This window comes from Gastrolobium bilobum, unplaced genomic scaffold, assembly GCF_033153095.1.
Source record: "Gastrolobium bilobum isolate Gb01-03AN ecotype WA unplaced genomic scaffold, APGP_CSIRO_Gbil_v1 utg87744, whole genome shotgun sequence".
NCBI classification, from domain to species: domain Eukaryota; kingdom Viridiplantae; phylum Streptophyta; class Magnoliopsida; order Fabales; family Fabaceae; genus Gastrolobium; species Gastrolobium bilobum.
Genome location: NW_026899846.1, coordinates 32,072 through 44,309, shown reverse-complemented (window position 1 = coordinate 44,309; position 12,238 = coordinate 32,072). Strand labels below are relative to the sequence as shown.

Sequence of the window (12,238 nt, the reverse complement as noted above, 5' to 3'; positions counted from 1 at the left end):
CTCTTCCTCTCTTTTGCTATCTCTCCCCCTATCCCCTTTTTACGCTTCTGATGCCCCTTTTTATTTCCGGTCAAGAGTGGGTGTGCAATCATGTTGAGGAGCGTCCCTAAAGCATGGACCCCTTCAGTTGTTGGTGCCCATCCCTCTATGATTCATCTGATGATGGCCACGGTATAGAGAGAAGAAATTGTTGTATCCTCTGATCACATGCTGCTTTCTCTTCTCTTTCTAGCCAATGCAAAGAGATCTCCTCAGAAAATCTACTTTCCAATGAAGCATGACTTCCTTTTGCCTCTTTTCAGAGTCATCCCAACTTGCTTGATTATGGAGGGTATTTGTCTTCATAAATCATCAGAATTTCTGCTTCCCTTGAGTATGGCTCCTCTTCCTCTATAATGCATCCATGAGGTGAACCACAAAAAAGTAGGTAGAATAATTGAAAAATGAAATAATCGGAGAGCAGTTTTTTTTTTTTTTAAATTTTTTTTAAAAGTATGGGGCTTGGTCAAAAAATGAGTGCTTACAGTGCTCCAAAGCACAAGACACCAATTTTCTATAATTACGTTCATGCTCTGTTGTATGTGGACATGTTGGATGATTCTAATTATGATTCTTGGGCATTTGAGCTCAAGCTTTGGCTTGATGGGCAGGATTACACCGACCATCTCACCAACTCAACTGAGTCTGTAGCCATCGCTAAGCGCCATCGATGGAAGAAGATTGATGCCCAGCTAAACAACATCATCAAATCTACTATTCACCCTTCATTTAAGCAGATCTTTTGTGCTCACGTCCAGTGTTGTTAAAACGTAGTGTCGAAACGGTCGAAACGTACGATTCTACGTTTTTTGCCTAAAAAACGTGTTAGGTTGCTGAAACGCAAAATGGGTTGAAACGGCGAGTCAACTCGGTTGACTTGGCGAGTTAACCGAGTTGACTCAGTTTTCAAAAAAATAAAAATAAATATTGGGCCGGACTGAGTGCGTTTTGGGTCTATAAAATAAAATAATGACTTTTTTTTGTTTTAAAAAAGGAAACACCATGTTTTAATACCCGATTGTATCTTCTGTCTACTTCGTTTGGTTTTTGGATCTTCTGTCTACTTCTACTCTCTCCTAGTCGCAAGCGGTTGACGGTGGACGGTAAATCAGATTCGGACTTCGGACAAATCAAGCGGTGGACGGTGGTCTTCTACTCTCTCCTACTTCTATTTTCTGATCTCATTTTTTTGGGGCTTCGGACTTCGGTCTTCGGACGGTAATCTTTTTTTTTTTCCTATTCTTCTCTTTCCTATTCTGATATGTTTCTCTCCTAGTCTTTTTATCTCATATTTTTTTTTTTTGGATCGTTTCTTCCGCTTGTTTTTCCCAGTTTTATTTTTAATCAGATTCGGTCTTTAATCTTGTTTTAACCTCATTTACAGATTGACGGTAGTCTCTTGTTCTTTATTTTTTTTATTTTTGGATCTTTTCCAGTTTACGGTAGCCCATTTTAATTTTATATGATAAATATAATAATCATAAAAAAATATATATGATTGTTTCTGGCCATTTTTATTTTATAGAAAAAATTATAAAAAATAATTATATATTTCTCTGAATTTTATATGTAGTTCTGCGTTTATTATGCACATAATAAGGCTCTATCTATGGATTCTGTTTGTTCATTGTATTATCTATTATTTTTTGATTGAAATTTGAAAGCTTAGAACTGAGATCATTTCTTTGAATTTTGATTGAATATAGTTTGAAATCATATGGCTTCATCAAGTGCTGTTGGTAGTAGTAGCAATCCGGCTTCTATTAGTGTAAGTAACACTACTATTGGAGGGAGGAAATTGTCTAGAAATGCTCCTGGAAATAAGTTAGATCCTGGATGGAAGCATTCAATTGAAGTTCCAGGAACAAAAAAGCTTAAATGCAAGTATTGTCCCAAAATAATGTCTGCTGGAGTTTTTCGTGTGAAGCACCATTTGGCAGGAACATCTAAAGATGTTGAACCATGTATAGCGGTGCCAGATGAAGTAAAAATTGAGATGTTGAATCTTCTTATTGGAGGAGCACATCAAGGAAAATCATTGAACTAAAATTTGGGGTGCAATGTGCAAGAAGTACAAGAGGAAGTTGTTAGTGGTGGCTCTGATATTTTCAAGAAAAGCAGAACATCTCCTCCTATTACCCTCAATACCATATTCAAGAAGAACTTGAGGGAGGAGGCATGTCTTGACATTTGTACCGCTATGTATAATAATGGAATTCCTTTCAATTATGTGAATAGCGATGATTTCAAAAAGATGTGTGAATCAATTGCTAAGCATGGACCGGGTTTCAAGCCACCATCTTATCATCAGTGTAGAGTGAAATACTTGAAGCAAAAATATGATATGACAATGGCTGTTGTTGAAACACATAAGGCTCTATGGAAGAAAACTGGATGCACAATAATGACTGATGGATGGACGATAAAAGAAGAAGAACAATAATCAACTTTTGTGTGCATAGCTCTATGGGAATTGTGTTCTTTAAGTCCATTGATGCTTCTCACATCAGCAAAACAGCTGACAAGATTTTTAAGATGATTGATGAAGTGGTACAAGAGATTGGTGAAGAAAATGTTGTCCAAGTTGTGACGGATAACGCTGCAAATTATAAAGCTGATGGGGCTTTGTTGATGGAGAAAAGAAAGAAAATATATTGGACACCTTGTGCTGCTCACTGCATTGATTTGATGCTGGTAGATTTAGAGAAGAAAATACCCCTTCATAAAGACACAATTTATAAGGGGAAAAAAATTACAACTTATATCTATTCAAGAACATCTCTCATTTCAATATTGCACAGCTTCACCAGTGGCAAAGATTTGATTAGACCCGCCATGACTCGCTTTGCCACATCCTATTTGACTTTGAAATGCCTCCATGACCATAAACTTCCTGTAAAAAGAATGTTCATGTCAGATGAATGGAAGAATAGCAAATATGCAAAGTCAACAGATGGAAAACTTATTGAAAATGCAGTGATGGATAAACCCTTTTGGAAAAGGGTTGAGATTTGTTTGATAGGGGCACTTCCTTTGATTGAAGTGCTTCGGTTAGTTGATTCAGATGATGCAGCCATGGGCTCCATTTATGAGGCAATGGATCGTTCCAAGGAGAAAATTGAAGAGGATTTAAAAAAAAACCTTCATTGTAAGTTATCAATTAATTTGTTTAATTCAAAGTTATAGACATTTTTAACTCAAAATTAATTCAATTGTTATCTTTTTATTTTTTTAGTTATCAACCTATTTGGGATGTCATTGATGCAAGATGGGAGAGGCAGTTACATAGGCCTTTGCATGCTGCAGGCTATTACCTTAACCCAAAACAACATTATTGTCCTACATTTAAAGTTGATTATGAAGTAAAGGTTGGAATATATGATTGTATAAAAAGGATGGTGGGAGATATAGCTGTAGAAAGAAAAATTTGATGAACAACTTGAGGAATTCAAGTATCGTAGAGGTTTTTTTGGGTCTACCTTTGCTAGGGATGGAGTTGAAACCAAGAGTCCAGCAGCATGGTGGGAATCTTATGGTGATGGTGTTCCAGAGCTCCAAAAATTGGCTATCTGTGTACTTAGCTTGACATGTAGTTCCTCTCGGTGTGAGCGGAATTGGAGTGCTTTTGAGATGGTATAATTTTTTAATATGAATTGCATTTAATTTCAAAATATGATATTAGTCTAGTATTAATTATTTTCTTGTATTTGTTTAGGTCCACACAGAAAAGAAATCGTTTGATGCAGGAGACAATGAATAATGTTGTTTTTGTGATGGATAACTCAACATTAGGCAAGAAAAAACATAGAGAATCTCCTCGAATTGATTATAACTTCGATGAAATTGAGTCGGATGATGAATGGATTGTGGAACCAACATATGAAGAAACTTTGGAAGATGTTGAAGAAGATCAAGATCCCCTTGGCTTGGATGATCCAAATGAAGAAGAAGGGGACTTGAATGATTTGGAAATTCCGGAATTTATTAGTGGAGGAGGAGACGAAGAAGATGATATTGACTTAGATTCCGCTGATTTAGATTAGAGATGTTGATCTCTTTAATAATTTTATTGCCTTAGTATTTTGATTTTAGTATGTATTATGATGACTAAGTTCAAAATTAATTTTTATTTCCTTAGTGTTTGGACTTATGTATTGGTGTGTTTTGGTTATATGTTGGATATTTTATTTTTTTGGGTATGTAGTAAACTCTTACGTTTCGTTTACGTTTCACGTTTTTACGTTTTTGCTCACCCCTACTGTTTCGGCGTAGACTCTACGTTTTAACAACATTACTCACGTTACTTGTGTATTTGTTTGGTGTCAGGCCAAGGTAGTATATACTAATGACACTCGACGTCTCTATGGAGTTTGTCAAAATTTGATAGATGTTATCGCCCCTCGGCATTTTGGTGGGTCTATGTTTGCCTACTAGGGGAATGTTAATGGCTTGATCCACGATTTCAATAAGCTTCTACCCTTGCTGAGGATCGTGCTACGAAACTTAAGCAACAAAACACTTTCTTTTTTTTATTTATGTTTTTGGCCCTTTATGGCTTGCCCTATGAGTACTATGCCAACTAGGATTCAATTTTGGGCTCTACTGAGGTCTCAACTCTGAACTCTGTTTGTTCTACCTTGCTTAGGTTCCTATTCTTTTTTCCAAGAATTGTTCTCATTGCACTCATTACAACAAGTTGGGCCATATTGCTGATCTGAAAGGGTCTTCGGACTTTGAAGAGTTGCTGGTAGGATGCACAACAAGGATGGCTTGCCAGTAAGATGCGCGACATGGAAGGTATCGGTTAGGTGGCGGGCCTAGCGGGATTAGGGTTTTGCGGAAACGAGTTTTCTAGAATGTAAGCTCTAGTACCAACTTAGAATTGAGGAATTGTGTGTCTAATGTGATCAGACAAGGCTTATATTTATAATAATAGACAAGGCTTATATTTATAATAATAGAGTACATGGGCTTGGCTCTATTTATACCATGTTGGACTAATAAAACAATGACAAAAAAAATATATTATAACATTCTGACACTTAATATAAATAGGTGTCAGTACTTTCTATTTCACATCACCAAATCAATCCAATATCATATTATTCATATTTTCATTTCCTACTCCCCTACCTTAATCCTCTAATTTCAACATTTTGTATTCATTTTCCACTAGTCGGGTTTAATTTGGGAGTGTTTTTTTTTTTTTCTCTGATTGTATTGGAAAAATGTTTAGCTGTGAAATACTGTTATACTACTTTCTAATGAATTAAAATCATTACTTTATATTATCTTTCTTTCAGCTTACGATCATCAATGAAAGGATATCTTGATGCTTATAACCCAAGTAGCTCTGCCACACCTGCTGGGATTTTTATCAATCGAGTTGAGGTGAGGGTCTGTCTGTATTTGAACAATCATATTAATGTTAGGCTTTCAGGAATAAAATTGAAATTGCAAAATGAGGCAGTTAATATTTTAGTTTCAAGTTCTGGATCAGTTAGACATAAGCTAGGTTTGGTCCAATGGAAAAAGATCCAATTGAACATACTTATCTTTTATCCTTTCATATATAGAAACAGTAATTGAATCCTCATATTGCTTTGCTGTTTGGTTGTGTAATTGTCATAAGAAGTTGAAAACATTTTCAATTTTTTGCTGTACTGAGATGGTACCATTGTACCATCACTTATATTTGCTTATAAGTTTGTCTTATTTGTATTTAGAGTCCTCTGGGCTTTCATGCTTAAATTTCTTATTCCCTGAAGCATATAAGTCAGAACTGGATGAAATCTACATGCGCAAAACTCCACTACAACTTCTTGAATATGTGAGCTTATATTTCTGCTTTTAAAGATGGTAAATTTGTTGATTCTCTCTTTTGTTTGGTGTTTAAAGGAGGATGATTTTGAATGCGTTCCAACATCTCTCATGGAGCAAGTTCTCAAATTTTTAAATGTAAGTACTTTGTCATACTTTCCTATCTAAAAGGCCATGTTTTCTGTTTCTTCTTGTAAGTTTTTCTATCCCATTATTGCAGGATGCTAGAGAAGACCTACGGTGTTCAATGGCAAAGGATGTGGTGACTATCAGGAATGAGACTCTGAAGTTCAGTGGAGATAAGAATTACATGGAAAATCTCTCTGGTGGAATTGAAGGAACCCTGCTTAAAGATATGTCTTCAGATTTTCAGAAAAAGGTTACTCTTAACAAGCATGACAAGGGGGACACAGAAGCTGGTTTCCTTCATGGCAATGACGAAACCTACAGAAAAATGGCTGGTATGTTTAAATTTGTTCTGCAACTAATGAAGGGATGGAAAAGGAAATGACAATCTGTTACTTTCGTCATTTTGTTTTTGTTGTGTCATAATGACCATTTTGTTTTGTCTGATGTCTGTGTTCCCAACTTCCCAGTGTGTGTGTGCTTCATAGTTTTGTATCTACCATAATTTAATGTGAATATGAACGTGACAGAGATAGAAAGGGATGATCTCCTTCTGGACCGATTATTGCAGTCAAGAAGATCATCTCTAGATCGAGTTAAGGCAAGTCGACAGGATTTTATCCTCCTAGCATCACTGCTTGACCGCATTCCCAATCTTGCTGGTTTGGCGCGTACATGTGAGGTAAGTTACTCATTCTGCTTCCTTTCTCAATCTTATCTATACTAATATTTTATTTTATTTTCTTTTCTTTTTCCTTTTTTCCCAAGAAAAACTTTATTTTCTTTACTCCAAATGTTGTTTAAAACAGGTTTTTGGAGCATCAGGGCTAGCCATTGCCGATTCAAACATCATAAGCGACAAACAGTTCCAACTAATCAGGTTTTGATAGTAGATCTTCTGTTTTTTCCCATTATACATGTCACAAATTTTGAGGAATGGACTTACTACGTGGGTTCTGCTTAAATGTCAAAAGGATATACTGTTGGCCCAATAACAATTCTAAATGCTCAAATCTTTAGAGAACAGGGATTTTTGATGATGGATCAGTGATTTCTTATATGTGGCTTTGAGCTGATAAGTGATTGCAAAGTAGAAATAAGAATGAGTGTACTTGATATTTCACATTCTTTAAACTTATATAATGGACATATTGGGATATTATTTATTGAAATTTGTTGGCAATGGGAACAGTCAAACACAAACACTCATCCTTAACTTCATGCCTTTTCATATGCCCATTGACATTCACTTGTTTAACAGATCTTCAATCTATCCTCGTCAATAAAATCTTCCTTTTCGCCAAAAGAATCCTTCTAAAGTGACAAGATTATGGATTTGTGGTTGTGTTTCATGGTAAAGAAATTTATTAATTAGAAAAATTAGAGTTTTAGACAGGCTCTTGTCAATAAAAGATTATAAATACACGTGATTCGAATGTGTATTGGGAGTCCAAGTTGGATGCTCAATATCCTGCCCTTTTTTAAGTTGTCTACTTAATGTTTCATAATTGTTTAGGACATCATATGTTAGAAATAATATTAGTCTATTATTATTAGATTAGTCTAGATTGTGGGCTTAGCCCATTAGGTCTTTTAGCATTAGGTCTTTTAGTCTCTATAAATAGAGAGCCTTCTTGTACAGTTATACACACTTGAATATACAATAATATTCAGATTCAATTTGGTATCAGAGCTCTCAACCCGAGGGCTCTGCTTCCGCATATACATATCTTTTCCTTTCTTATTTACTGCCGTGCATCATACCGGCACCCTTTTACCGCCGTGCATCATACCGGCAACCTTTTTCAACACTCCGAACATTGTTAGACCCTTTTTCGATCTCAGATCGTCATCCTCCTTCATTATTTGACCGGAAAACACTGTTCACATCACCAGAAACACTGTTCCGTCACTGTTCATCACTGTTCCGGCCACCTTTCCGGCGAGAAACCACGCGATCAGGCTCCCCTCACGCCGGCGACCGTTTCTGTCCAAGACCCGTCCTAAACGGCCGCAGACCGCGCCCCCACGCGCCACCACAGCTGTCTGCGCGTGGGCCTCACGCGCCACCTCTCTCCGGCGCGTGTGCACTGTTCCGGCCACTTTTTCCTGCCAAACCAAGGCAGACAGGCTCGCCTCTGCCTCCTCCTTAAGATCTGGTTTACCGGTCAGGGCCATGACACACATCTCACCACTAAGACGACTGATATATCCAAAGATCAGACGTCTGAATGGGAGAAAGTTGATGCTCAGCTCCTCAGTATTCTTTGGCAATCCATTGATTCATCTCTTATCAATATTTTCATTCCCTTTGGGACCTGCTATGATGTGTGGACGGAAGCCAAAAACCTCTACACTAATGATATTCAACAACTTTATTCCATTGTCTCCCAGATGATGGATTTGCGCAAATCACCCGAAGCTCGTATGGAAGTTTATGTTGGTAAGGTTCGTTCTTTGATGCATGAATTTTTGGCTATGTTATCTTATGCTGCGGATGCTACAGTGTACAGGACGCAAGTGGAGCGTCTCTTTACGGTTGTGACTCTCTCTGGTCTCCCTGACGGATTAGAAAGTGTTCGTGAGAACTTTCTAACCAGTACTGAGATTCTCAACATATCCCATACCTTTCAGCGCCTTCTGAATCTTCAAGATAAGGTGGCCCCCGCACACGTGCCAGCTACTGACTCTATTGCTCTCTTTTCTGATTCTGCTGCTTTAGTCTCTCGTGGTAATTGGAACAATGGTGGAAGCGGTCGTGGTCGTGGCCGCGGACAAGGCGGTCGCGGACAGACGACGTCATATGGACAGGGTGGCCGAGGACAAAGGCCTCGGTGTAATTATTGCCAAAATCTGGGCTACATTGAAGAACGTTGCTACATAAAGTACCCTCACTTGAAGCCACCACATATGAACTTTGCTCAAACAGATGTTGTGCCGCCCTCTACCGGATCAGTGACTATTTCCGCTGCAGATTATGAGGCCCTTCTCCAGAAGAGTTCTTCTCAGCCACCTGCTCCAGATACTGGTAATCATGTTGCTTGTTTTTCTCAATCGTCTCTTGGACCCTGGATAATAGACTTAGGTGCTACAGATCATCTTTGTGGTAATAAGGATCTCTTTACTTCCCTTACCTTTTCTAATAATCTTCCCTCTGTTACTCTTGCTGATGGCACCAAGGCTCTTGCTCGTGGCATTGGACAAGCCAAACCAACTCCCTTCTTGACTTTAACCTCTGTTTATTACATCCCTGACATTCCTTTTAATTTAATTTCTGTTAGTCAATTGACCCATTCTCTTTCTTGCTCTATCACCTTTTCTAAACAGTCTTTTTCTATGCAGGATCCGGGTACAGGGAAGACGATTGGAGCAGGCGGTGAGTCACGAGGTCTCTACTATCTGCATGCACCCTCTGCTCCAGTTGCATGCTCTCTCACAGAGTCTCCTGAGCTTCTCCATAGCCGTCTGGGTCATCCAAGTCTCTCGAAGCTTCAGCATATGGTTCCTTTTTTGTCAGGTCTTAAGTCTTTGAATTGTCAGTCTTGTCAGCAGGGAAAGCATACTCGCTCTTCCTTTGCTAGTAGAGTCAATAAGAGAGCTGCTGCTCCCTTTTTCTATTGTTCATTCTGATATTTGGGGTCCGAGTCGGAGTATGTCAGTTTTGGGTTTTCAGTATTTTGTAACCTTTATTGATGATTTCTCCCGTTGCACTTGGGTTTATTTAATGAAAAATCGTTCCGAGTTATTTTCAATTTATCAAAAGTATTGTGCAGAAATAAAAACTCAATTTGGTGCTTCTATTCAAATCTTGCGCAGTGATAATGCAAAAGAGTATGTGTCTCTTTGAATTTTCTAAATTTCTGGATACATATGGGATGATACACCAGACTACCTGTCCCCACACTCCACAACAAAATGGAGTCGCTGAACGTAAAAATAGACATCTAGTTGAAACTGCACGTACCCTTCTCATTCATATGAACGTCCCACTCCGTTTTTGGGCAGATGGTATTATCACCTCATGTTTCCTTATCAACCGCATGCCCTCTTCTGTGCTAAATAATGATGTTCCCCACAGTATTTTGTTTTCCGGAGCACCTTCTTATCCTCTGCCTTTACATATTTTTGGCTGTACTTGTTTTGTTCATGATCTTACTCCAGGTAAAGACAAGTTGACATCCAAGGCCTTCAAATGTATTTTCCTTGGGTATACACGTTTTCAAAAAGAGTATCGTTGCTATTCTTCTGATCTCAAGCGTTATATCGTTTCTGCTGATGTCACTTTCCTTGATCAGCAGCCTTTTCACTCTACTCCGTCTCCAGGGTCACAGGTTGATCAGGTCCTTCCTGTTCCTTTTCTTAACTTGTCTTTACCAGCTGCAGGTGACCCTATTCCAGAGGAGCAACCCATTACCTCCATACCTGCAGATCGTCCTCTCCTCACATACCAGCGTCGTCAGCCTGCACCTCCTCCGACTTTGCCTCTTGAGGACTCATCGCCCTTTCCCGTCGGCTCTTCTCCTCCGGATCCTCCATCAGAGACTCCTTCCATTGCCCTTCGGAAAGGTATTCGATCCACTCGAAATCCTCATCCCCTTTATTCTTTCTTGAGTTATGACAGACTTTCTTCACAACATTTTACTTTTGTTTCTAGTCTCTCTTCTGTTTCCATCCCTAAAACCACAGGTGAAGCACTATCTCATCCAGGGTGGCGCCAGGCGATGCTTGATGAAATGCAGGCACTTCACTCCAATGGCACTTGGGGTCTTGTTCGTGCTCCTCCCGGGAAATCTGTTGTTGGTTGTCGATGGGTGTTCACAGTTAAAGTTGGTCTTGATGGCACTGTTGATCGCCTTAAAGCTCGCTTAGTGGCCAAGGGATACACACAGATCTTTGGTCTTGATTATGGGGATACCTTTTCTCCTGTTGCTAAGATGGCTTCTGTTCGCCTGTTTCTTGCCCTTGCCGCCATTCATCACTGGCCCCTTCTCCAACTTGATATTAAGAATGCTTTTCTACATGGTGACTTGCAGGAGGAAGTTTATATGGAGCAACCACCAGGTTTTGTTGCTCAGGGGGAGAGTTCTGGAATGGTATGTAAACTTCGGAAATCTTTATATGGCCTGAAGCAATCTCCCCGGGCCTGGTTTAGCCGCTTTAGTTCAGTTGTTGAATCCTTTGGCTTAATCAGAAGCAAAGCCGATCATTCTGTCTTTTACCGACATAGCTCTTCTGGCCAGTGCATTTATCTCCTGGTCTATATAGATGACATTATCATTACAGACAGCGATCAGACCGGGATTGATCAGTTGAAAGAGCATTTATTCAATCAATTTCAGACCAAAAATCTTGGCAGACTTCGATATTTCTTGGGGATCGAAGTTGCACAGTCTAGGCGGGGCATTTTCATCTGTCAGAGGAAGTATGCACTGGATATCCTAGATGAGACTGGCATGTTAGGCTGTAAACCCATTGATACACCTATGGACCCCAATGTTAAGTTATTACCAGGAAAGGGGGAGCCACTGCCAGATCCTAGTCGCTACCGCCGACTAGTTGGAAAATTGAATTATCTTACTGTGACAAGGCCAGATATCTCCTTCGCAGTGAGTGTGGCAAGTCAATTTGTTGATTCTCCCTATGACTCCCATTGGGATGCAGTTATTAGAATTCTCCGATATATTAAAAAGGCGCCAGGAAGAGGTTTATTATACACAAATAAAGGGAGTTCAGAGATCTCTAGTTATTCAGATGCTGACTGGGCAAGTTCTCCTTCTGATAGACGATCCACCTCAGGGTATTGTGTTCTCTTCGGAGGAAATTTGATCTCTTGGAAGAGTAAGAAGCAAACTGTGGTCACCAGATCCAGTACGGAGGCAGAATATCGGGCAATGGCAAATGCAACCTGTGAGCTCATCTGGCTGAGACAATTGCTTAAGGAACTCCATCTCTGTGAACAACGGCCTATGAAGCTCATTTGTGACAATCAAGCCGCTTTGCATATATCCTCTAACCCAGTATTTCATGAGTGGACCAAGCATATAGAAATTGACTGTCATTTTGTTAGAGAAAAGATCCAGTCAAGGGAGATCGAGACAACATTTGTCAATTCCAATGATCAACTTGCGGATGTATTCACTAAAGCTCTTAGAGGTCCCCGAATATATCATATTTGTAACAAGCTGGGAACTTTTGATATATAGGCACCAGCTTGAGGGGGAGTGTTAGAAATAATATTAGTCTATTATTATTA

The 12,238-nt window shown here is 39.1% G+C and overlaps 1 protein-coding gene across 1 annotated transcript in view; it reads left to right on the top strand.

The window, feature by feature from the left end:
• LOC133293931 (uncharacterized) overlaps window positions 1–12,238 on the top strand; it is a 50,647-nt gene that overhangs the window by 30,031 nt on the left and 8,378 nt on the right. The window contains exons 28-32 of the mRNA XM_061492555.1: window positions 5,343–5,430; window positions 5,938–5,997; window positions 6,080–6,320; window positions 6,516–6,667; window positions 6,795–6,865. Coding sequence (XP_061348539.1) covers window positions 5,343–5,430; window positions 5,938–5,997; window positions 6,080–6,320; window positions 6,516–6,667; window positions 6,795–6,865 — 612 coding nt within the window. The remainder of the gene's footprint in view (window positions 1–5,342; window positions 5,431–5,937; window positions 5,998–6,079; window positions 6,321–6,515; window positions 6,668–6,794; window positions 6,866–12,238) is intronic.